Genomic DNA, 26,596 nt, shown 5'->3' on the forward strand with positions numbered 1-26,596 from the left:
TATGGCCGTTTGGCCAGCCTGTGAATTAGGGAGAAGAGTCACCTCCAGGAGCCCACAGCATTAGCCAAGCCATCACTCAACCATGTGGATTTGAACTCCTGAGTCTCTCTTATATCTGTATATTTGTCTCTGTTCTTATGACTTCAGTCCAAGCTGCCATCGTCTTTCACCCAGATGACTGGGATAAGCTCCTTGCAGGTCTCCCCAAGTGCATTTGCCCAGTCTGTTCTTCATACTGCAAGCAAGTCAGACTTTCAGTACACAAACTGAATCATACATATTCTACCACTGCTTCTCCTACCCAGCCCCTCTCCTTGTTAAAATCCTTTCATAATTTCTAACTATTCTGAAGATAATGGTCAAAATCTTTGGTACGGCCTGGTAGGCACTGCCTGATCTGACCTCTGCTACCATCTGTAGCCTCATCTCCTCCTTTGTCCTCTGCCCTCCAGCCACCTCCCCTTATTTTAGACTCACTCTCTCTTTCATATGCACTACACATGCCAGAGACCCTCCTCTGCCTGAGCCTGCCAGATGCCCGCCTGTACTCACACACATTCTCACAGCGTTCACCAACTCATCCTGCAAATATCACTCCAAGCATGAATTCCTAGGATGGCATTTTTCAGATTTCTCAGCTCTGGGCCCTCTTAGCACCTTGTTCTTCTCTTTCATAGTACTTTCATAACATGCTTAGGTATTTGTATTTATAACAGTTAAACATCTACACATTTATTCTATTTATCAATTTTACATTTACTACTATGGTTATTTGATTGATATCTCTTTCTGCCACTAGATTGTAAGCTTCATGAGGGCATAGATACATTCTGCTCACCAGAACCAGGCGGCGCTGATTATCTCACAAGAAAAAGAGTATTTTCCTTGCCCTCAAAAGCCTATGATCTTGTGGGAGAAACAAAATGAACCAGCCATTGTGGGGCAGCTTGTTCAGGGCTATGGTGAGCATGAGCACAGGATTAGAACACATAGGAGTCCCTAATCCAGTACCGGGGGTCCAGGGACACCTCCCAGAGTTGGTGACATCTACAGCATGTGCTAAAGGATGAGTGGGAGCCATTTGTCACAAGGAGGTAAGCGCACTGCTGGCCTTGGGAACAGCAGGTGCAGACCCAGGGAGGAGACAGTTTGGCTTTAGGGAACCATGGTTCAGTATAGCTAGGACATGGAGTAGGATGGGACAGAGGGTGAGAGATAAGTCTGGAGAGGTCAACATGATCACCTTTTTAGGTTTACAGGTCATTTGAAAACATGTGGGTTTTACCAGGATGGCAGCTTGCTGTCGGAAACATTCGAAGTCAGTAGTGTGCCCACAAATCATTGTGATTTTTGACTATCCCCTGACAATAGTGTTGAAAATGAATCCATGGAGAGGCAGCAAGACTGGAGGCTGGGAGGCTGCTTAGGAAGCTCTTGCAGTAACCCCAGTGAGAGCTAATGGTGGCCTGAACTAACATACTAGCAGGGAAGTGGGTGAGAGAGACAGACAGACAGACAGACAAATGATGGGAGGGGTACAGGCAGTGGTGTCAAGGAGGACTCCCATGTCATTGGCTTGGAAAGTGAGTGTAAGCTGGGGCTGTTGACTCCACTTCATCCAGGGGACCCACGAGGAGACATGTAGAGAAGTAATTTGAGGGGTGCCTGTGGAACATCCAAGCAAAGCTTAAATAGGTTTGAAACTAGGAGGGCGTTTCTGCGCTGGAAGTACTGATTTGATACTAGCCTCTTCTCAGTGGTAACTGAAACCATGGGCCTAAATTAGATCACCCAGGAAGTATATGTCTTTTGAGAAGGGACAGAAACTTAGGAAATATACACATTTAACAAATGGGCAGGAGCAGAGATTGAGAAAGAGCAGCCAGGAGTCTTGGGGATGTGAAGTTACAGAAATCAGGGGCTCTTACTTATCTCTGTATCTACTGTGCCTAGGACAGAGTCTGGTGTGTACCATAGAAGACATTCACCCAATATTTGTTGAATAACCCTAAAAGTTCTTAAACTTCTGTGACTCTAGGAAGCACACATCACTACACTTTTGCTCTGGCACTGGCAGGCAAGGGTTGCAAGGCAAATGGCCCCTCTAGGCAGTGGCAATAGGTCCAGTCTTCCCAGGCCTTCCAGTCCTAGCCTCTGTTCTTCCTGCAAGGGGGGTACTCTAACCTGAGAAGCACCATTCCCAGGGCCTTTTGAAACATGCTGTTTTAAGTGGGCCTGAAATACAAGTGAGAAAGTGGAGAGGACAGCAACTGAAACAAGAAGGAATAAAAGAGCAGAGTTCAAGATTCAGGAGGCGGAGAGCCTGATGGCCTGAAAAGATCAATTAGGCATTTTTGAGGAGAATTTCTAAGCCCTGTCACTATCCATTATTCCACTTGCTCCATGAAAATAGAAGCAGGGATTTGGGTCACATAGCGGGGTTCTTTGCGTGCCAAGGATATTTGAACTGAGAACATCTCTACAGAGTCAGAGTGGATGGAAATATGGGATTTCCCTGGATGAAAATGTGAAGACCCACCCACTGATAAGGCCTTTCAAGACATTAACGGAGAAGGTAAGAAACAGGCCTCTGGTAACACTGTGTGACCATGCTGTTTCCTTCCTTGAGTGATTTTATCAGAGGAGTTCAGAGCACATTCATTCTCAAGTCCCTACAACATCATCATCTAGGACTCAGTAAACTGTTCACAAGCTTGCCAGTGGGCAGGTGCCTCAGGACCAGTTTCCAAGAGCCCAGCCTCACTTTCTGTTCTTTGGCTTTGAGAGGCCATTGGTGAAAGAAGCATTGTTCAGCACTTTGAGGCTGGGCTAAAATGCATTTGTAGTTCTGCAACTGAACTGAACCAGGAGGGGGTTTGGTTAGGGCAGGGCAGGGAGAAGGCACAGTGAAATTGCTGGAGAAAATTCAGACAAGGCCGGGTGTGGTGGCTCAATGCCTGTAATCCTAGCACTTTGGGAGACCAAGGTGGGAGGATTGCTTGAGGTCAGGGGTTCAAGACCAGCCTGGCCAACATGGCGAAACCCCATCTCTACTGAAAATACAAAAATTAGCCAGGCGGGAGAATTGCTTGAAACCGGGAGGCAGAGGTTGCAGTGAGCCAAGATCACGCCACTGCACTCCAGCCTGGTGACAGAGCGAGACTCCATCTCAAAGAAAAGAAAAAGAAAAAATTCAGACAAAAATAATTTCTTTCTTTCTTTCTTTCTTTTTTTTTTTTTTTTTTGAGGCAGGGTCTCGTTCTGTCACCCAGGCGAGAGTGTAATGGTGTGATCTTGGCTCACTGCAACCTCCACCTTCCGGGCTCAAGTGATCCTCCCACCTCAGCCTCCCAAGTAGCTGGGACTATAGGCATGCACCACCATGCCCAGCTAATGTTTGTAATTTTTTAGCAGAGACGGGGTTTCACCATGTTGGCCAGGCTGGTCTTGAACCCCTGACCTCAAGCAATCCTCCCACCTCGGCCTCCCAAACCGCTGGAATTACAGGTGTGAACTACCATGCCTAGCCAAAAATGATTTCTAATACATGGAAGATACAGGTAATAGAGAAGAGAATCCTCAAGAAAATATGGTTAAAAGAACGCATCTCTTGCTTAAAAAAATTAATTAATAAATTAACATATTTGGTTTAACTCAACTCTGAATTCTTATCTTGCAATCTGTAAGATTCTTAGTAAGCTTTAGGCCTAGGCCTAGTGTCACATGTAAAGGGTGGTGTATGTATCTTTGCATTCATGTTGACTACCTATTAAATTGTACATAGACCAAAAGAGAAATCTTTTTTTTTGAGACGGAGTTTCACTGTTGTCACCTATTTTTTTTTTTTTTTTTTTTTTTGAGACAGAGTTTCACTGTTGTCACCCGGGCTAGAGTGCTGTGATGCAATCTTGGCTCAGTGCAAGCTTCATCTCCTGGCTTCAAGCAGTTCTTTTGCCTTAGCCTCCCGAGTAGCTGGGACTACAGGCATGCGTCACTATGCACAGCTAATTTTTGAGTTTTTAGTGGAGATGGGGTTTCACCATGTTGTCCAGCCTGGTGTCGAATTTCTGACCTCAGGTGATCCACCCGCCTCGGCCTCCCAAAGTGCTGGGATTACAGGCGTGAGCCACTGTGCCCAGCCCACAAGAATTCTAAATCTAAGAAATTATCTTTCCCAAACTCACAGGAGAGCTTTATGCAGATGCATTTTGACAATCTTCAACAACTACTAGAACATGAGGAGTCACTCTCCCGTTCCTGTTCTTCGTCTACAGAATGTAGATAATGTCATTAATAATGTCTGGCACATTTCCTCCCAGGGCAGGAAAGACTGTAGGGTCTTATATCTAAAAACACCAGAAAGACTGTGTTTCGGGTAAGATGCCACAAAGGATGTTTTGACCTTGTGAGAGAAGGCTGGTGCTAACTAGCACCCCCACGCGCAGTGGGATGCACCTTCCATGCGGAGATGGGCCAGGGAGAATGCTGGGGTGTGTTCTGGAAAGTGCTTCTGCTCAAATTCTCTTCTAGGAGAAGGAAATTTATCGCTGGCCTGCCCGAGAGTCCCTGAAAACCATGCTGGCTGTGGGCTGGACTGTGGAGAGGACCAAAGAGGGAGAAGCTTTGGTTCAACAGCGGGAAAATGAGAAGCTTCGAAGTGTGTCCCAGGCCAACCAGGTATGACACCACACCCAGAGGCCCACGCTGGGCCGATGGAAGCCATGGAGAATCTGGGAATGTTCTGCCTGGGGCATCATAGGTGGGACCATCTAAGATGAACCCTGGGGATTTTTCAGGACACATTTTTGACAGCTGAAGTTGGGGATGCCTGATAAGAACAAGGAAAATAATGGCAACCCAGTGACTCTGCCTTTGCTTTCCTAGGGCAACAGCTACAGTCCTGCTCCCCTCGACCTCTCAAACGTTGTGCTCTCCAGAGAGCTCCAGGTCAGTGCCCCAGGTCCAGCATGACTTGCTTTCAAGTGCAGGACGCATTACCTTCCAAAGAGTTAAAGGGGGAAAAAAGGGAAAGAATGCCTAGAACGTATCGCCACTAAAATTCAAAACTGAAGATGGTCACCTTGTGCAGAGGCCACAGGGAAAGTCTCTGCAGAGTGAACCAATCCTCCAAGAAGGAGAGGCTTTGCACTTCTTCCAAGGACTTCATGATGGGTGCTGACTCAGTAGGAAGCACCACCAGTGCACTAGAGTCATTTCTCAGTATCCGTGAAAGCTTTACCCTAGGACTTCCCACAGATACCAAAACCCACGAACGCTCAAGTCCCTGATATAAAATGGCATAGTTTTACCTATAACCTACACACATCCCCCCATATACTTTAAATTATCTCTAGATTATTTATAATTCCTAATACAATGTGAATTCTATATAAATAGTTGTTATGCTGTATTGCTTAGAGAATAATGACAAGAAAAAAATCTGTACATGTTCAGTACAGACACATTTTTTTCCAAATATTTTCAAGCTACAATTGGTTGAATCCGCAGATGCAGAACGCATGGTTAAGGAAGGCTGACTATATTGTATCAAAACCCAAAATAAATGAGACAGCTAGGACAAAATCTGTGAAATTTAGCACCTCCATGGAGGTGCTTGCTGGTCATTGTAAGGCCCCCAAAACATAAGGACATCCCACACGTCCCACAGTGGGTTTGCTGGAGCTCCCTGTGATGGTGCAGGCAGGCAATCATTGCAGGATATAGGAATGTAAGACCAAGGGGTTGAAACTGAAAGCCCTAAGCTGCTTTCTCCCATTGCTCCCCTCCTGTACACATTGGTGGCTGTGGCCTGCCCTAGCCTGGAGCACTCACCCTCTGGAAGTCCATCAGACCAGCCCCTTGGACCTTAGAGAAAGTTTCTTTCCAAAGTACATCCTTCATTCCAAGTCACTGTTTTACAAGCCTTACAAAGATGGATTCTACTAGAGAAATCTTATTTACAGCACTTTCCTTTAAGACGTGATTATTTTTAGTTTGTTAAGCTATAGGCTTTCGGGGGTTCTAGACTTTTCTTGGCCCGTACTCCCAACTCCCCGTCTGAGGTCAGGCGTACAATACCAAGCTGCTGTGAAAAATGATGTGCTGCCAGCGTGCGGGTTCAAGTGGAAATGGATGTTTCTCATAAATGCATCAAACTGCCAGAATAATAAGTTACAAGGGAAGGACAGAGTTAGAAATTGTTTTCTATGTGTATGGGAAGATAGGAAACTAATGAGGTATATAAGCACAGACTAATTAATGATGGGAAGCCCTTGGCCGTCTGCTGTTAGTGTTCAGTGGTGTGCTTTTCCCGAGGCTGCCTGAAATGACCTAGCAGCTATGAAGCCAGCTTGCCTGCTTTCTTTCTGTTTGACTTGGCTCTTCTTGGTGGGACACAGGGAATGGTGGAGGTCGTGGCTGAGAACTATCACAATATCTGGGCCAAGAAGAAGAAGCTGGAGCTGGAGAGCAAAGGTGAGTGAGGTTCACAGCATCCCCTAAAGAAGCTGAACCGGGGCAGCTATGGTCTCCCAGAAGTGCAAAGGAAGAGCCAAATGTCATCTCTCACCTTACTGACCCCAGGTGGTGGCAGTCACCCTCTTCTGGTACCATATGACACCTTGACTGCCAAGGAAAAGTTCAAGGACCGGGAGAAGGCACAGGACCTGTTTAAGTTCCTCCAAGTGAATGGCGTCATAGTTTCCAGGTAAGTCACCTTCCATGTGATGCTAGTGGGACAGGGCTGTGCCTCCCTAGGTATTTAATTACCTGCCTACAAAACCCATCCAAGTAAGGAGAACAATTGAGTCTTTTAAAATGAGAACATTTTTATTTTAGAACATGAAGCCCTCTTTTTTTGATATAAGCAGAAATGTTAGGTATTAATTTCTAAAGATCAGTGACAACAAAGAATTATTACAAATTATACCTACATACCTTAAATATTTCATTGTAACTTAAAATATATAAACATGCATTCATTCACAAATCTTGTGCTATGGGCCAAGGCCCTTTCTTTGTATATTCTCTTTATTGGAGTTATAAACGACATCCATAATATAACCTCAAAGCTTTGGAATTTGGGCTTCTTTAAAGGATGGTGATAATTTGCAGCACATGATAACAGGGTAAATGCAGTACCCTAGATATTTTTTTATTATTATTTAAGTTCTGGAGTACATGTGCAGAATGTGCAGGTTTGTTACATAGGTATACACGTGCCATGGTGGTTTGCTGCACCCATTAACCTGTCATCTACATTTCGTATTTCTCCTAATGCTATCCCTCCCCTACCCCCACAACCCCCACAGGCCCTGGTGTGTGATGTTCCCCGCCCTGTGTCCATGTGTTCTCATTGTTCAACTCCCACTTACGAGTGAGAACCTGTTTGGTTTTGGTTTTCTGTTTGGTTTTCAGTTCTTGTGTTAATTTGCTGAGAATGATGGTTTCCAGCATTATCCATGTCCCTGCAAAGACATGAACTCATCCTTTTTTATGGCTGCATAGTATTCCATGGTGTATATGTGCCACATTTTCTTAATCCAGTCTATCATTAATGGGCATTTGCGTTGGTTCCAAGTCTTTGCTATTGTGAACAGTGCTGCAATAAACATACGTGTGCATGTGTCTTTATAGTAGAATAATTTATAATCCTTTGGGTATATACCCAGTAATGGGATTGCTGGGTTAAATGGTATTTCTAGTTCTAGATCCTTGAGGAATTGCCACACTGTCTTCCACAATGGTTGAACTAATTTACCCTCCCACCAACAGTGTCAAAGTGTTCCTATATCTCCACATCCTCTCCAGCATCTGTTGTTTCCTGACTTTTTAATGATCGCCATTCTAACTGGCATGAGATGGTATCTCATTGTGGTTTCGATTTGCATTTCTCTAATGACAGTGATGATGAGCTTTTTTTCATATGCTAGTTGGCTGCATAAATGTCTTCTTTTGAAAAGTGTCTGTTCAAAGCCTTCACCCAGTTTTTGATGAGGTGTTTTTTTTTTTCTTGTAAATTTAAGTTCCCTGTAGATTCTGGATATTAGCCCTTTGTTAGACAGATAGATTGCAAAAATTTTCTCCCATTCTGTAGGTTGCCTGTTCACTCTGATGGTAGTTTCTTTTGCTATGCAGAACCTCTTTGGTTTAATTAGACCCCATTTGTCAATTTTGGCTTTTGTTGCCATTGATTTTGGTGTTTTAGTCATGAAGTCTTTGCCCATTCCTATGTCCTGAATGATATTGCCTAGGTTTTCTTCTAGGGCTTTTATGGTTTTAGGTCTTATGTTTAAGTCTTTAATCCATCTTGAGTTAGTTTTTGTATAAGGTGTAGAGAAGGGATCCAGTTTCAGCTTTCTGCGTAGGGCTAGCCAGTTTTCCCAGCACCATTTATTAAATAGGGAATCCTTTCCCCATTGCTTGTTTTTGTCAGGTTTGTCAAAGATCAGATGGTTGTAGATGTGTGGCATTATTTCTGAGGTCTCTGTTCTATTCCATCAGTCTATATCTCTGTTTTGGTATCAGTACCATGCTGTTTTTGTTACTGTAGCCTTGTAGTATAGTTTGAAGTCAGGTAGCGTGATGGCTCCAGCTTTGTTCTTTTTGCTTAGGATTGTCTTGGCTATGTGGGCTCTTTTTTTGTTCCATATGAAATTTAAAGTAGTTGTTTCTAATGCTGTGAAGAAAGACAATGGTAGCTTGATGGGAATAGCATTGAATCTATAAATTACTTTGGGCAGTATGGCCATTTTCTCAATATTGATTCTTCCTATTCATGAGCATAGAATGTTTTTCCATTTGTTTGTGTCCTCTCTTATTTCGTTGAGCATTGATTTGTAGTTCTCCTTGAAGACATCCTTCACATCCCTTGTAAGTTGTATTCCTAGTTATTTTATTCTCTTTGTAGCAATTGTGAATGGGAGTTCACTCGTGATTTGGCTGTCTGTTTGTCTGTTATTGGTGTATAGGAATGCTTGTGATTTTTGCACATTGATTTTGTATCCTGAGACTTTGCTGAAGTTGATTATCAACTTAAGGAGATTTGGGGCTGAGTTGATGAGGTTTTCTAAATATACAATCATGTCATCTGCAAACAGAGACAATTTGACTTCCTCTTTTCCTAATTGAATACCCTTTATTTCTTTCTCTTGCCTGATTGCCCTGGCCAGAACATCCAATAATATGTTGAATAGGAGTGGTGAGAGATGGCATCCTTGTCTTGTGCCTGTTTTCAAAGGGAATGCTTCCCGTTTCTGCCCATTGGCTGTGGGTTTATCATAAATAGCTCTCATTTGATACCTTATTTGATATTGGCTGTGGGTTTGTCATAAATAGCTCTTATTATTTTGAGAGACGTTCCATCAATACCTAGTTTATTGAGAGTTTTTAGCATGAAGGATGTTAAATTTTATCGAAGGCCTTTTCTGCATCTATTGAGATAATCATGTGGTTTTTGTCATTGGTTCCGTTTATGTGATGGATTATGTAGTACCCTAGATGTTTTTCAAATTTCCTCCCTTATCTTTGACAGTTGTCTCACCCATACCTAATTCAAAAATTACATATTTGGAAGCCTGCAATTGCAGGTCTTTACAAAATATGCATCTTAGTTTTCATAGAATCAGCAGTTCTCTTCATACTTTTATTTTGTTGTTTTATATGACATCTTATTAAATTACATAGTAATAATAGCAAGCATAACTGACATAAGCAGTCTTGGAACAAAGGGAATTGATTATTATGAAGATACAACTCTACTGGAGAGATTGAATGCATCATGATGTCCTAAGATGTTTTATCTCAAACTTACATAAGTCAAAATCATCTAGATGAATGTTTTATATAGGATGGCATTGGCTGCTTAAATCTTAAAGTCAGGCTGTTTTCTCCCTGGTCAAATGGTGCTGGTGGGCTGTGCTATGTAGGATCATGCTTGCTGAGTTCTTTGTCAAATGAAAAGCCAGTGTTTTTATTCCGATATAGCCATTCTTCCTAAAAGAAACATTTACTGAGCAAGCTGCTGTTTCTTCTAGTTTCCTATAGATTTTTTGCCATTGAATGGCAAAAATAAAAATAAAAATCTGTACAAACATTTCTATTGTATCTCATATGAAAAAAATAGCAAGACTTATTTGCCATGTTGTCGAACAGGAAAGGTCAGACAGCAGGAGATAGCCTCCGGGGAAGCATTTGAGAAAGACTCCCGTTGTCATTTTAATCCTGTTCTTAACACCAAGATGAATCTGTGGTGTGATTTGCTGATAAATAACTTGCTCACAGAAATGAAAAATTCCCGTTTACTGTAATGATAAAGGAAGTCAAGGAAATAGGAGGAAATCAAGAAGAAAGATAATTGAATTCAGCAAACATATCTGAACCAGTTGTCTACCACGTGCGAGACCCTGTGGTAGGAATTTGGATGCACAGATGATCAAGCGAGGTCCCTGTAGCCAAGGAGAAATCCTGGCTTCCCCCGACTCCTGCTCAGACCTGTTCTGTCTTCAGCTTCCCCATCACTCGATGGCAAACCATTCTTCTACCTTCTCAAGCAAAAAACCTTGACTCCTCTTTTTCTCCCAATCTACATCCAATCCTTCAGGAAATCCTGGCAGTTTTACCTAAAATATACCCAGAGGCCAGGTGCGGTGGCTCACGTCTGTAATCCCAGTACTTTGGGAGGCCAAGGCGGATGGATCATGAGGTCAGGAGTTCAAGACCAGCCTGGCCAAGATGGTGAAACCCATCTCTACTAAAAATACAAAAAATTAGCCAGGAATGATGGTGCGTGCCTGTAATCCCAGCTACTCGGGAGGCTGAGGCAGAGAATTGCTTGAACCCAGAAGGCAGAGGTTGCAGTGAGCCGAGATCATGCCAATGCACTCCAGTCTGGGCGACAGAGTGAGACTCCATCTCAAAAATAAAAATACCCAGAATTTGACCACTTCTCACCCACTTCATGCTATCCTCATCCTCCTGCCTGTGCTCCCTGCTTCTACACTTGACTCACCACCATGGTCAATTTTAAACACAGCAACCAGTGATCCTGTTATGATGCAAGTCATGTCATGTCACTTCTCTATTGAAAACTTCTAATAGCTTCCCTTCTCACTCAGAGCAAAAGCAAAATCCTAAGGATGGCCTGTAGGGATGTACATGATTGTCCCCACTTCCTACCCCACACTGCTTTAACCTTCAACGCAACATGCATGCTCCTGCCTCAGGACCTTTGCACTGTCTCTTCACCCCACCTTAAGAACTATTTCCCCAGATGTCCATATGGCTCACCTCCTCATCTCCTTCAAGCCTTTGTTGCAGCATCAGTTTCCCAGTGAGACCAACCCTGACTACCCTATTTAACACTACAGTCTGCAAACCCTGGCAGTTTTACCTTTAAAATATACCCAGAGGCCGGGCCTGGTGGCCGGCCTTTCTGGACCAGTTCTGGACCAGTCTGGACCTTTTCATTCTGCTTTAATTTTTCTTTTATTCACAAAATGTGTTAACTTCTAAGATTCCATCTAATTTATATTTTGTTTTTGTCTTTTACAGCTAGCATGTAAATTCTTTCCATAAGAGCAGAGATTTTTGCTTTCCCCTCAGACATCTCCAGCTCAGTACTCATTGTATGAATGATAAAGGTCTTTCTGAAAAATCTGTGCTCACATAGGCAGGTTCCAAGTGAGAGGGGAAATCAGTCAAATGATGAGTCATGTCACTACACCAGAATAACCACTAACATTTGGAAATTAAATTCAACACTGGTAGGACTGGTGGTGCACCTGAGTGACATGGTTGTCTCTGTTACTTCCTGGGGTCTGTCCATGTCCAACGTAGGGGTATGAAGGATATGGAGCTGGATGCCTCCTCCATGGAGAAGAGGTTTGCCTATAAGTTCTTGAAGAAGATCCTGAAATACGTTGATTCTGCCCAAGAATTTATTGCCCATTTAGGTAAGTATCATCATGAAATATCCCAAAAGAATTCAATATTCTTTTATCAAGAAATAATCCTTTCAGACTGTAACTTTTTATGATTCATTTAGATACATGATTTTAGGGGGAAAACAGTGGCTGAGATTTTTTTCCCCCGACTTAAAAAAAAATCAATCCGGCAAGGCGCAGTGGCTCACACCTGTAATCCCAGCATTTTGGGAGGCCGAGGCGGGCGGATCACGAGGTCAAGAGATGGAGACCATCCTGGCCAACATGGTGAAATCCCGTCTCTGCTAAAAATACAAAAAAAATTAGCTGAGTGTGGTGGTGCATGCCTGTAGTCCCAGCTACTTGGGAGGCTGAGGCAGGAGAATCACTTGAACCCGGGAGGCAGAGGTTGCAGTGAGCTGAGATCGTGGCATTGCACTCCAGCCTGGGGACAGAGTAAGATTCTATCTCAAAACAAACAAACAAACAAACAAAAACTCCTTAGTTTTTTTAGTGGACTTGATTGAACCTTTTGTCATTTTTTCGCACAACTTATCCTATTTTAACTTTCCTGTTGTCTTGCTTTATGACTGTGGACATATGACTCAACCTCTCTGAAACTGCTTTCTTTCTTTTTTTTCTGAGATGGAGTTTTGCTCTTGTTGCCCAGGCTGGAGTGCAGTGGCACAGTCTCGGCTCACAGCAACCTCTGCCTCCCGGGTTCAAGCAATTCTCCTGCCTCAGCCTCCCAAGTAGCTGGGATTACAGGTGCCCACCACCATGCCTGCCCGGCTAATTTTTGTATTTTTAGTAGAGATGGGGTTTCACCATGTTGTTCAGGCTGGTGTCGAACTCCTGACCTCATGTGATCCACCTGCTTCAGCTTCCCAAAGTGTTGGGATTACAGGTGTGAGCCATCGTGCCCAGGCTTGAAGCTGCTTTCTGATTGTTAAAGTAGAAAAAAGGGTAGTGAAACAACTTAAAGAATTGACACAAGAAATAACTAACCAGGACAGTTGTAAAGTACTTTGTAAGATATATTTTGTGAAATCAGATAGCCTTTTTAAATAGCCTTTAGAAAAGCTGCTCTGTTTCTAAAATGTTGTGACTGATTTTTACTTCGTAACTCTGGCCAACTTTGTGTTACCTGTGTCTTTGTAGAAGCCATTGTCAGCAGTGGGAAAACTGAAAAGTCTCCCCATGACCAGGAGATCAAATTCTTTGCCAAAGTAAGTGGCCCTGCACTTAATCAAATTACTCTCTTCTTAGGATCTCTACTATTTAGGAAACAGGTTAAGTGGATCCAGTGAAGATATCTAAAACTCCAATGGCTTCACTGAGGTGCATGTATATTTCTCTGTTGTTTAACAGTCCCAAGGGAGGCTGGCAGTCCAAGGAGGGATGCAGTCTGCCTAGCCCCACACCATCACCTGGGAACCCAGGTTCTTCCTCTCTTGCTACTCCACCATCTCCGGAGGTGTGGCCTGTGTGCGTGGTTCAGACAGGCTCACCTGCACTGCATCTGTGGGAAAGGGAAAAGGAGAAGGGAAGGCAAGCTGTTGCTTTTTAAAAGTTCTATCCCAATGGCTAGAACTTGTCATCTTTCACCTTACTGACCCCAGGCAGTATGTCTGGGGTCAATAAGGTGAGAGATGACAGGTTTACCCTTATGGTACATATGGTACCCTCTTCTGGTACGATATGATACCTTGAATGCCAAGGAAAAGTTCAGGGACCAGGAGAAGGCACAGGACCTGTTTAAGTTCCATTTGAGCTTCATCCAGCTGCAAGGGAGACTGGGTGATACGTTTTCTGCCTGGGTGGCTCTCTACCCAGCTAAAACACAGTGGGATCCTGTTGCCAAAAGGAAGAAGGGGAGAATGAATTTGGGCTCAAGTTAGCAGTCTCTTCCATACAGCCCTGCTCAGAGGACTAAAGGCACAGAAGGGCTTGAGTCGCCTTGCTCTGAGAAGCAGACAGAATGCTTGAGGCTAGTGGCACTAAGCCATGCCTTGAGTGCCTCTTAGATGCAGTGCCCAAGAAGCCCTATCTGAGTGCAGCTGTCTCATAGGACTCCTCTGCAAATGCGCACACATTTCTCTGGGCCCTTAGTCCATGGCTGTCTCCTTTCACATGCCCTTAAGGACTCTGGTTTGAGGCATAGAAAAGGAAAATAAGATGGAAACTGGCACCAAAGGGGTAGAGTTTCCTGGAAATTACAGGAGCAGGGTTCAGAGGCTTTTTGCTCACTGGAAATAAACACTTTTAAATGAACCAAATGAAGAGTTTTGGATAGCTTCCTAGAAGTTGATTTGTGGTGCGTTTTCCAGGTTCTTCTCCCGCTGGTTGACCAGTACTTCACCAATCATTGCCTCTACTTCTTGTCATCCCCTCTGAAGCCCCTTAGCAGCAGCGGATATGCCTCCCATAAGGAGAAAGAAATGGTGGCCAGGTGAGTCTACAAGATAAAGAGAAGGTGATGGTGCTGATGCAATTTACTTAAAATGCCAGGTCCCTGTGGACTAAAAGGCGAGTCTTTTGGAGAAATGAAACTGGATGATGTTTTGGTTTGTCATCTGAGTTTCGAAAGAAACTATATTCATACATATCTGAATTATTTCAGCAACCATTTGAGGTATACTATGTGGGAGTACCCATGGGGCTTGGGAAAGATTTATATAATTAAATCAACATCAGGACAGAGATTAAGATGGCTGAATAGGAACAGCTCTGGTCTGTAGCTCCCAGCGAGACCAAGGCAGAAGGAGAGTGATGTCTGCATTTCCAACTGAGGTACCCAGTTCATCTCATTGGGGCTGGTTAGACAGTGGGTGCAGCCCAAGGAGGGCGAGCCAAAGCAGGGTGGGGTGTTGCCTCACCCAGGAAGTGCAGGGGTTGGGGAACTCCCTCCCCTAGCCAAGGGAAGTCATGAGGGACTGTGCTGTGAGGAACGGTGCATTCCGGCCCAGATACTATGCTTTTCCCATGGTCTTCACAACCTGCAGACCAGGAGATTCCCTCAGGTGCCTACCCCACCAGGGTCCTGGGTTTCAAGCACAAAACTGGGCGGCCGTTTGGGGAGACACTGAGCTAGCTGCAGAAGTTTTTTTTCCTACTCCAGTGACACCTGGAATACCAGCGAGACAGAACTGTTCACACCCCTGGAAAGGGGGCTGAAGCCAGGAAGCCAAGTAGACTTGCTCAACGGATCCCACACCCATGGAGCCCAACAAGTGAAGATCCACTGGCTGGAAATTCTTGCTGCCAGCCCAACAGTCTGAAGTCGACCTGGGACACTCGAGCTTGGTTGGGGGAGGGGTGTCCGCCATTACTGAGACTTGAGTAGGCCGTTTTCCCCTCACAGTATAAATAAAGCTGCCAGGAAGTTCGAACTGGGTGCGGAACGCACCGCAGCACGGCAAAGCTGCTGTAGCCAGACTGCCTTTCTAGATTCCTCCTCTCTGGGAAGGCCATCTCTGAAAGAAAGGAGGCAGCCGCAATCGGGATTGTAGATAAAACTCCCATATCCCTGGGACAGAGCACCTGGGGGAAGGGGCGGCTGTGGGCGCAGCTTTAGCAGACTTAAAAGTTCCTGCCTGCCGGCTCTGAACATAGCAGCGGATCTCCCAGCACAGCACTCAAGCTCTGCTAAGGGACAGACTGCCTCCTCAAGTGGGTCCCTGAGCCCCATGCCTCCTGATGGGGAGAAACCTCCCAGCAGGGGTCGACAGACACCTCATAGAGGAGAGCTCCAGCTGGCATCTGTCAGGTTCCCCTCTGAGACGAAGCTTCCAGAGGAAGGAGCAGGCAGCAATCTTTGCTGTTCTGCAGCCTCTGCTGGTGATACCCAGGCAAACAGGGTCTGGAGTGGACCTCCAGCAAACTCCAGCAGACCTGCAGCAGAGGGACCGGACTGTTAGAAGGAAAACTAACAAACAGAAAGCAATAGCATCAATATCAACAAAAACGACACCCATGCAAAAGCTCCATCTGAAGGTCACCAACATCAAAGATCAAAGGTAGATAAATCCACGAAGATGGGGAAAACAGCACAAAAAGGCTAAAAAATTCCAAAAACCAGAATGTCTCTTCTCCTCGAAAGGATCACAACCCCTCACCAGCAAGGGAACAAAACTGGACAGAGAATGAGTTTGACAAATTGACAGAAGTAGGCTTCAGAAGATGGGTAATAACAAACTCCTCTGACCTAAAGGAGCATGTTCTCACCCAATGCAAGGAATCTAAGAAACTTGATAAAAACTTAGAGGAATTGCTAACTAGAATAACCAGTTTAGAGAAGAACATAAATGACCCGATGGAGCTGAAAAACACAGCACGAGAACTTCATGAAGCATACACAAGTATCAATATCCAAATCAATCTAGCGGAAGAAAGGAAATCAGAGATTGAAGATCAACTAAATGAAATAAAGCATAAGGACAAGATTAGAGAAAAAAATGAAAAAGAACGAACAAAGCCTTCAAGAAATATGGGACTATGTGAAAAGACCAAACCTACGTTTGACTGGTGTACCTGAAAGTGACGGGGAGAATAGAACCAAGTTGGAAAACACTCTTCAGGATATTATCCAGCAGAACTCCCCTAACCTAACAAGACAGGCCAGCATTCAAATTCAGGAAATACAGAGAACACCATAAAGATACTCCTCGAGAAGAGCAACCCCAAGGAAATCATCAGATTCACCAAGGTTGAAATGAAGGAAAAAATGTTAAGGGCAGCCAGAGAGAAAGGTAGGGTTACCCACAAAGGGAAGCCCATCAGACTAACAGCAGATCTCTCAGCAGAAACCCTACAAGCCAGAAGAGGGTGGGGCCAATATTCAACATTCTTAAAAGAATTTTCAACCCAGAATTTCATATCCAGCCAAACTAAGCTTCATAACTGAAGAAGAAATAAAATCCTTTACAGACAAGCAAATGCTGAGGGATTTTGTCACCACCAAGCCTGCCTTACAAGAGCTCCTGAAGGAAGCAGTAAATATGGAAAGGAAAAACCAGTACCAGCCACTGCAAAAACATACCAAAATGTAAAGACGATCGACACTATGAAGAAACTGCATCAACTAATGGGCAAAATAACCAGCTAGCATCATGACAGGATCAAATTCACAGAGAACAATAGTAACCTTAAATGTAAATGGGCTAAATGCCCCAATTAAAAGACACAGACAGGCAAATTGGATAGTCAAGACCCATCTCACGTGCAAAGACACACATAGGCTCAAAATAAAGGGATGGAGAAATATTTACCAAGCAAATGGAAAGCAAAAAAAAGCAGGGATTACAATCCTAGCCTCTGATAAAACAGACTTTAAACCAACAAAGATCAAAAAAGACAAAGAAGGGCATTACATAATGGTAAAGGGATCAATTCAACAAGAAGAGCTAACTATCCTAAATATATATGCACTAAATACAGGAGCACCCAGACTCATAAAGCAAGTCCTTAGAGACCTACAAAGAGACTTAGACTCCCACACAATAATAGCAGGAGACTTTAAAACCCCACTGTCAATATTAGACCAATGAGACAGAAAATTAACAAGGATATGCAGGACATGAACTCAGCTCTGGATCAAGCAGACTTAATAGACATCTACAGAACTCTCCACCCCAAATCAACAGAATATACATTCTTCTCAGCACCACATGCACCTATTCTAAAATTGACCACATAATTGGAAGTAAAGCACTTCTCAGCAAATGTAAAAGAACAGAAATCACAACCAACTGTCTCTAAGACCACAGTGCAATCAAACTAGAACTCAGGATTAAGAAACTCACTCAAAACTGCACAAGAACATGGGAACCAAACAACCTACTCCTCAATGACTACTGGGTAAATAATGAAATTAAGGCAGAAATGAATAAGTTTTTTGAAACCAATGAGAACAAAGACACAATGTACCAGAATCTCTGGGACACCAGCCAAAGCAATGTTTAGAGGGAAATTTATAACACCAAATGCCCGCAGGAGAAAGCTGGAAAGATCTAAAATTGACACCCTAACATCACAACTAAAAGAACTACAGGAGAAGCAAGAGCACACAAATTCAAAAGCTAGCAGAAGACAAGAAATAACTAAGATCAGAGCAGAAATGAAGGAGATAGAGACACGAAAAACCCTTAAAAAAATCAATGAATCAAGGAGCTGTTTTTTTGAAAAGATTAACAAAATGGACCACTAGCCAGACTAATAAAGAAGAAAAGAGAGAAGAATCAAATAGACACAATAAAAAATGATAAAGGGGATATCACCACTGATCCCACAGAAATACAAACTACCATTAGAGAATACTATAAACACATCTATGCAAATAAGCTAGAAAAATCTAGAATAAATGGATAAATTTCTGGACACCACATACACCCTCCCAAGACTAAACCAGGAAGAAGTCGAATCCCTGAATAGACCAATAACAAGTTCTGAAATTGAGGCAGTAACTAATAGCCTACCAACCAAAAAAGGCCCAGAACCAGACAGATTTGCAGCCTAATTCTGCCAGAGGTACAAAGAGGAGCTGGTACCATTTCTTCTGAAACTATTCCAAACAACAGAAAAAGAGGGACTCCTCCCTAACTCATTTTATGAGGCCAGCATTATTCTGGTAGCAAAACCTGGCAGAGACACATACACACACAAAAGAAAATTTCAGGCCAATATTCCTGATGAACATCGATGCGAAAATCCTCAATAAAATACGGGCAAACCGAATCCAGCAGCACATCAAAAAGCTGATCCAACACAATCAAGTCGACTTTATCCCTGGGATCCAAGGCTGGTTCAACATACAGAAATCAATAAACACAATCCATCACATAAACAGAACCAATGACAAAAACCACATGATTATCTCAATAGACGCAGAAAAGGCCTTCGATAAAATTCAACACCCCTTCATGCTAAAAACACTCAATAAACTAGGTGTTGATGGAAAATATCTCAAAGTAATAGCTATTTATGACAAACCCACAGCCAATATCATACTGAATGGGCAAAAGCTGGAAGCATTCCCTTAGAAAACCGGCACTGTACAGGGATGCCCTCTCTCACCACTCCTATTCAACATAGTATTGGAAGTTCTGGCCAGGGCAATCAGGCAAGAGAAAGAAATAAAGCATATTCAAATTGGAAGAGAGGAAGGCAAATCGTCTCTGTTTGCAGATGACATGATCCTATACTTAAGAAATGCCATCGACTCAGCCCAAAAACCCCTTAAACTGATAAGCAACTTAAGCAAAGTCTCAGGATACAAAATCAATGTGAAAAAATTACAGGCATTCCTATACACCAATAATAAACAAAACAGAGAGCCAAATCCTGAGTGAACTCCCATTGGCAATTGCATTTATTCTCACAAAGAGCATAAAATACGTAGGAATACAACTTACAAGGGATATGAAGGACCTCTTCAAGGAGAACTATAAACCACTGCCCAAGAAAATAAGAGAGGACACAAACAAATGGAAAAGCATTCCATGCTCATGGATAGGAAGAATCAATATCCTGAAAATAGCCATACTGCCCAAAGTAATTTGTAGATTCAATTTTATTCCCATCAAGCTACCATTGTCTTTCTTCACAGAACTAGAAAAAAACTACTTTAAATTTCATATGGAACCAAAAAAGAGCCCGCATTGCCAAGACAATCCTAAGGAAAAAGAACTAAGCTGGAGGCATCACGCTACCTGACTTCAAACTATGCTACAAGGCTACAGTAACCAAAACAGCATGGTGCTGGTACCAAAACAGAGATATAGACCAATGGAACAGAACACAGGCCTCAGAAATAACACCACACATCTACCACCATCTGATCTTTGACAAACCTGACAAAAACAAGCAATGGGGAAAGGATTCTCTATTTAATAAATGGTGTTGAGAAAACTGGATATCCATATGCAGAAAACTAAAAGTGGACCCCTTCCTTACACCTTATACAGAAATTAGCTCAAGATGGATTAAAGACTTAAACATAAGACCTAAAACCATAAAAAGCCTAGAAGAAAACCTAGGCAATACCATTCAGGACATAGGCATGGGCAAAGACTTCATGACTAAAACATCAAAAGCAATGGCAACAAAAGCCATAATTGACAAATGGGGTCTAATTAAACCAAAGAGCTTCTGCACAGCAAAAGAAACTACCATCAGAGTGAACAGGCAACCTACAGAATGGGAGAAAATTTTTGCAATCTATCCATCTGACAAAGGGCTAATATCCAGAATCTACAAGGAACTTAAACAAATTTACAAGAAAAAAACAACCCCATCAAAAACGGGGGTGAAGGATATGAACAGACACTTTTCAAAAGAAGACATTTATGCGGCCAACAAACATATGAAAAAAGCTCATCATCACTGGTCATTAGAGAAATGCAAATCAAAGCCACAATGAGATACCATCTCACACCAGTTAGAATGGTGATGATTAAAAAGTCGGGAGGCCAGCCACGGTGGCTCATGCCTGTAAACCCAGCATTTTGGGGAGCCCAAGGCAGGCAGATCACGAGGTCAGGATTTTGAGACCAGCCTGGCCAACATGGTGAAACCCCGTCTCTACTAAAGATACAAAAAATTAGCCAGGCATGGTGGCACACACCTGTAATCCCAGCTTCTTGGGAGGCTGAAGCAGGACAATCGCTTGAATCCAGGAGGTGGAGGTTGCAGTGAGCCAAGATTGCACCATTGCACTCCAGCCTGAGTGACAGAGTGAGACTTCATCTCAAAAAAAAAAAAAAAAAAAAAAAAAAATCAGGAAACAACAGATGCTGGAGAGGATGTGGAGAAATAGGAATGCTTTTACACTGTTGGTGGGAGTGTAAATTAGTTCAACCATTGTGGAATACAGTGTGGCGATTCCTCAAGGATCTAGCACCAGAAATGCCATTTGACCCAGCAATCCCATTACTGGGTATATACCCAAAGGATTATAAATCATTCTAATATAAAGACATGCCCACGTATGTTTATTGCGGCACTGTTCACAATAGCAAAGACTTGGAACCGACCCAGATGCCCATCAGTGATAGACTGGATAAAGAAGATGTGGCACATATACACCATGGAATCCTATGCAGCCATAAAAAAGAATTGAGTTCATGTCCTTTGCAGAGACATGGATGAAGCTGAAAACATTCATTCTCAGCAAACTAACACAGGAACAGAAAACCAAGTACTACATGTTCCCACTCATAAGTGGGAGTTGAACAATGAGAACACATGGTCACAGAGAGGGGAACATCACACACCGGGGCCTGTCGGGAGGTGGGGGCCAAGGGGAGGGATAGCATTAGGAGAAATACCTAATGTAGATGACAGGTTGATGGGTGCAGCAAACTACCATGGCGCGTGTATACCTATGTAACAGAACTGCACGTTCTGCACATGTGTCCCAGAACTTAAACCATAATTAAAAAAAAAAAATCAGCATCTGTCCTGTGACAACATTGAGAAGAAGGCAAAGATCATTCTGAAGCTTGGGAAAAGTGAACACGTAACATTGTGAATAAACGGGTGGACACTGCTTTCCATCCCATGCTTATCAAACTCTATAAGATTAAAACTTATAAAAAGACTCAGATCGACTGGGCACGGTGGCTCATGCCTGTAATCCCAGCACTTTGGGAGGCCAGGGCAAGGCGGATCACAAGGTCAGGAGTTCGAGACTAGCCTGACTAACATGGTGAAACCCCATCTCTACTAAAAATACAAAAATTAGCTGGGCATGGAGCCACGTGCCTGTAATCCCAGCTACTCAGGAGGCTGAGGCAGGAGAATCGCTTGAACTTGGGAGGCAGAGGTTGCAGTGAGCCAAGATCATGGCACTGCACTCCAGCCTGGGCAACAGAGCGAGACTTCGTCTCAAAAAAAAAAAAAAAAAAAAAGACATCATACAAGTCCTGATGTGAGTGAGCTGAAATTTGTAGTCTAAAACAACATAATTCAATTTAAATTCCTAATAGGAAAAAAATTTTTCATCAAAAGCACCAGCCTTCCTACTCATTCCACTAGGTTAACATGTAGATACATTAACAGAAATAAGAAAAGAGGGGATATGTCATGATTGGGCTAAAAGATGGATTCTACTGTGCCTCAGGTTCTCTCTGTATTTTATTAAAGAAATACAGGAATGGACTAGACTTTTAAGTGCAAAAAGCTAAGACCCTAATGAAAATAGTTAGGAGGCCAGGCACGGTGGCTCACACCTGTAATCCCAGCACTTTGGGAGGCCAAGGCAGGCGGACCATCTGAGGTCAGGAGTTCGAGACCAGCCTGGCTAACATGATAAAACCCCGTCTCTACTAAAAATACAAAAATTAGCCGGGCATGGTAGCACACACCTGTAGTCCCAGCTACTCGGGAGGCTGAGGCAGGAGAATCACTTGAACCCAGGAGGCAGAGGTTGCAGTGAGCCAAGATGGCACCAGTGCACTCCAGCCTCACCAATAGAGTGAGACTCCGTCTCAAAAAGAAAAAAAAAAAAAGAAAATAGTCTAAAAACGCTTTCCCTAGCATCCAGTGAACAGTGTACATTATAGGGCCCAGCCATTAAATATTACCATCTTGGGGAGGATATTCAACTTTGAGATTTAGCTAACTTTTATGAAACACTTAGCATTAAGCACAGTTTTTTATATATAACAGTTATTGCCCATTTGTGTAAAAATCTCTGTGAAACATCATGATGTTTTAAATTCTGAGAACTGCCTGTGTAGTATGATCTCCATTTTCCAGATGAAGAAATTGAATTTCAATTGGGTTAACTCTACTACCCAAAGTGACTCTTCTAAGTTAGGACAAGAATAAAAATGCAGTCCTGGCCGAGTGCGGTGGCTCACGCTTATAATCCCAGCATTTGGGGAGGCTGAGGTGGGTGGATCACTTGAGGTCAGGAGTTTGAGACCAGCCTGGCCAACATGGCAAAACCCCGTCTCTACTAAAAACACAAAAAAATTAGCTGGGCGTGGTGGCACGCACCTGTAGTCCCAGCTACTCTGGAGGCTGAGGCAGGAGAATCGCTTGAGCCCAGGAGATGGAGGTTGCAGTGAGCCGAGATGGCACCACTATACTCCAGCCTGGACAAGACAGTGAGTCTCCATCTCAAAAATAAAAAAAAAAAAAGAAAAACCAGTCTTCTGTATCCACATGAAGTATGATTTATCCTGCACCCTAATTACTTACTCTAAGTTAAGACAGGAGAAGCCCCATGCTATCAAAATGAGATACTCTTAAAATCAGGTGCTGACCGAAGACCTCCTAAACATTTGCAGGATGCACCAGTGTGTTTTGTAAGAAGCTAGGGAAACTGAGTAAAGTGAGATATTCAGATAATCCAACAGAGGGCAGGTGTGTCTGTTTTCTTTATCTACTTTTCTTAGATTATTAATTCATGGAAATGTAACATTTGTTCAACCAGGCACCATTTGTCACGGCTGGAATACAACCTAGAGCTGATGAGCCTTGCAAATAGCTTTCAAATCCATCAGTGTGCTTGCTGCCCTCCCACAGAAGCAGTCGTGTTTGCACTGAATGTATCTGCATTGCCAGATTCCTCCTCTTTGCAGCCTTCGCCCTTGCCCCACCTCTTCTGCATCTGCAGCCCTTTGCCCGTGGGTCTCAGACTCTCCCTGAGATTCCTTTCATTTATTGTCTTCAAACTCTGAGGTGGAGGAGAGGCACTTGGGGACTCGGGGCCCTCATAACTCTGGGCTAAAGACGGTGCTTCCAGTTAAATCCCAGGCTCCATAGGGAACAAGCAGTAGCCTTTGGAAATTTCAGGTCCTGGCCTTGGCATGCCTGGGAAAGCACTTCTGACAATGAGATTAGCCATGTTAGTGTTAGGATCAAACAACCCAAATATCTGCCTTTGTTATAAAAACATTGTTTTGTGTTTACACAGAACATGTGTCCAACTTGAAGCATTTTCACCAGAAATACCTGAGTTTACCTGCCCCTAACTCTGAAACCCGAGTCCTATGATGACTCTCTATAGTGAGAAAGTTACCACACAGAGCAGTTAAGGGGCTTCCCCAAGACAGCCCAGCTAATCACAGAGGAACAGAGCCCACATTCCACAGGGTTAGCGCCTCGCTTCAGCTCCATGAGTTTGCATCAAATACCCATCTCTGAAAAAAAAACCATGGGAAGAAAAAAAGAGCAGCCGATATTTAATTTCACCCTAGATGGCTGCCACGTTTCTGGTAACTTATTGTGTGTTCTCTTAAGCTATAGGCCAGGGGGTCCCAACTCTTTTCCACTGCAAGACCAATTAACTAGCCATGGGAACTTTTGTTGTGATTTTCCAGTAGACAGTCCAAAAAGACTCAGGATATTTATTGAAAACCATTTAAAGGTGAGCAGGTTTTCATCCCCATCAACACTCAGGATGTATTCCTTCCCCATTTGAGTTGTCCTGTGGAAGACTTCTGCCCTGAATGGGGTAAGGAGCTCCGTGACGAGTTATGAATCAGAAACTGGGAATGTGTCACCAGGGGACCCCGTGGCCTATCCAGGTGGCTTTTTTCTCTCTTCTTTTTTCCCTCTTTCTATTCCACTGCTTTCTGAAGCAACTGCAAAGTTCTTGTCTAGCCATGCCAGTGTCAGTAATGTCAGTTCTGAGCAATCTCTTCCCAAGAGCTTCAGCAACACAGGTCAAATGATGGCCACAGTGCCCCTAGGTGAGGTCCATTAGCAGCATGTTCAGAAACAGCGATGGGCTCCTTTCTAACATCACAAGGCCCTCATTAGGCACTGTGGAAAGTCAAACAATGAGGCACAGCTGAACCTTCAGTGGTTCCACAGTGGAAAATATGGGTGAAAGCATAAAGGAGAGTCAAAAAGCACAAAAATATACAACATGGGCCTTTCCTAGTTTCCAAGGACCCAGTTAGAACAGTGACCTGATCAGGCTTGGAGACTAACTGGAGATGACAGAGAATACACAATTCTTAAAATGTTTTTGTTTAACACAATCTCACCTTGTACCTGAACCATTAACACTTTTCCAATCCCAACTTCTTGCCAACCTCCCAACTAAAACTTCATACCCTCACTGGAAGGCTACAAAATGGTTTGCAATCCATTGCAACAAGGGGAAAATCATGCTTTTTTCCGGAGTCTTCATTTATCCCTGAATGTCACACAAATGAACGTTTCAATACATGGTACTCTATAGCAAAGGATACTTTGCACTGGGTCACTGCAAAATACTATAACTGTTTCAGAGGGATTGTGTTTAATAAAGATGGAGCTGCCTGCAAGGTACCTTTCATGATTCTCCAAGGCAGTGTGAACCACACATGTTCCTGAGTGTGGACCAGAGGATTCTTTGCTAGGAACATAGTGCATCTTCCTAGAATGCCACTCTGTGCTCTCTGTTTCACAGTGTAAGGGACATTGGGGTGGGGGATACAAAGCGTGAGTCCTTTAATCTCTGTGACTTTCTGAATTGCTTTCTTTTCTGCTTCAGCCTGTTCTGCAAACTTGCCGCTCTTGTTAGACACAGAATTTCCCTCTTTGGTAAGTGAAGTGTTGCTCAAGGTACCGCTCCTCCCTGTAATTATCCTGAACTTGCACTTTGCCTTTATTTGTGTCTTCCTCAGACAACCTGGGCCTTGGGACTAAGGTGTCACCTAAATTTGCCGTAGAAAATTGATCTGAAGCATGATAAATGACCTCTTTACCCTTTTAACTGCTCAGATTTTCCACACCAATGAAAATTTTAAGCTCTACCTCTTGACATCCATCATAAAGCAAAGGCTGTGTCAGGCTAGAAATTAATGCATTGTCACTGAACACAGGCCCAGCACTTTATGTGTTGGTAGTTAATTATGCTGGGCTGTGGCTTGTGCATATGGAGAAGATTGCATTTGAAAGACAGGCTGAGTGGTTTGAGGGAATCATAGATGATTTTTTTTATTCCAGGTAGTGATTCTACTACAATGGTGAGCTGTCTTCACATCTTAGCTCAGACACTTGACACAAGGTAAGTCTGCCCAGTTTTTCCCAATAGTTTCTTATGACTTCCTCTCTGACCCTCTCATCTCACTAATTATACTGAAGAGAAGACAGATCGCTGCTGCCAGGCTTTGAGAAGAGAAGGGAGACAGGGCAAAGACGCAAGAAGTTAGCACTCTCTTTTTCTCAGTTCACATAACGAGAGCCACTGCCATGGCATAGACGGAATGCAAAGGCCTGATCAATTCTTATCTTTCCTTCCTAAGAAGTTTGTCTTTCAGAAGATAAAATATATAATGTGGCAAACCCCACTGGTGGGTGGTGAATCTACAAATGTTATGGGAAAGATGAACCACAGCGCTCTGAATTCAAAATGGCCAAGGAAGGAAATGCACAGAGATCTGGCTTCAAAAGAATCAGAGACAAAGACGTTGATGCCATGGCCTAGGAATTTGGGAAGAAGTCTTAAAAAATAATACATAAGTTCTGGTAATAACACAAATGATGAGACTGAAAAGAGAGACGCAGGCCAGGCACGGTGGCTCACGCCTATAATCCCAGCACTTTGGGAGGCCGAGGCAGGCAGATCACTTGAGCTCAACAGTTCAAGACCACCCTGGGCAACATGGTGAAACATCTTATCTACAGAAAATACAAAAACTAGCCAGGCATGGTGGTGCATGCCTGTAGTCCCA

At 43.4% G+C, this 26,596-nt stretch overlaps 1 protein-coding gene across 2 annotated transcripts in view; it reads left to right on the forward strand.

Annotated features, from left to right (window-relative positions):
* The window catches only part of RYR3 (ryanodine receptor 3), a 580,370-nt gene that overhangs the window by 436,653 nt on the left and 117,121 nt on the right, over nucleotides 1-26,596 (forward strand). For both annotated transcript variants that reach the window (XM_055363234.2, XM_055363233.2), the window contains exons 53-62: nucleotides 2,486-2,575; nucleotides 4,531-4,677; nucleotides 4,885-4,947; nucleotides 6,399-6,474; nucleotides 6,583-6,706; nucleotides 11,836-11,951; nucleotides 13,083-13,150; nucleotides 14,252-14,373; nucleotides 25,414-25,463; nucleotides 25,869-25,929. In XM_055363234.2, the coding sequence (XP_055219209.2) occupies nucleotides 2,486-2,575; nucleotides 4,531-4,677; nucleotides 4,885-4,947; nucleotides 6,399-6,474; nucleotides 6,583-6,706; nucleotides 11,836-11,951; nucleotides 13,083-13,150; nucleotides 14,252-14,373; nucleotides 25,414-25,463; nucleotides 25,869-25,929 (917 nt within the window). The remainder of the gene's footprint in view (nucleotides 1-2,485; nucleotides 2,576-4,530; nucleotides 4,678-4,884; nucleotides 4,948-6,398; nucleotides 6,475-6,582; nucleotides 6,707-11,835; nucleotides 11,952-13,082; nucleotides 13,151-14,251; nucleotides 14,374-25,413; nucleotides 25,464-25,868; nucleotides 25,930-26,596) is intronic.

The sequence above is a fragment of the Gorilla gorilla genome, chromosome 16 (genome assembly GCF_029281585.2).
Source record: "Gorilla gorilla gorilla isolate KB3781 chromosome 16, NHGRI_mGorGor1-v2.1_pri, whole genome shotgun sequence".
Taxonomy (NCBI): domain Eukaryota; kingdom Metazoa; phylum Chordata; class Mammalia; order Primates; family Hominidae; genus Gorilla; species Gorilla gorilla.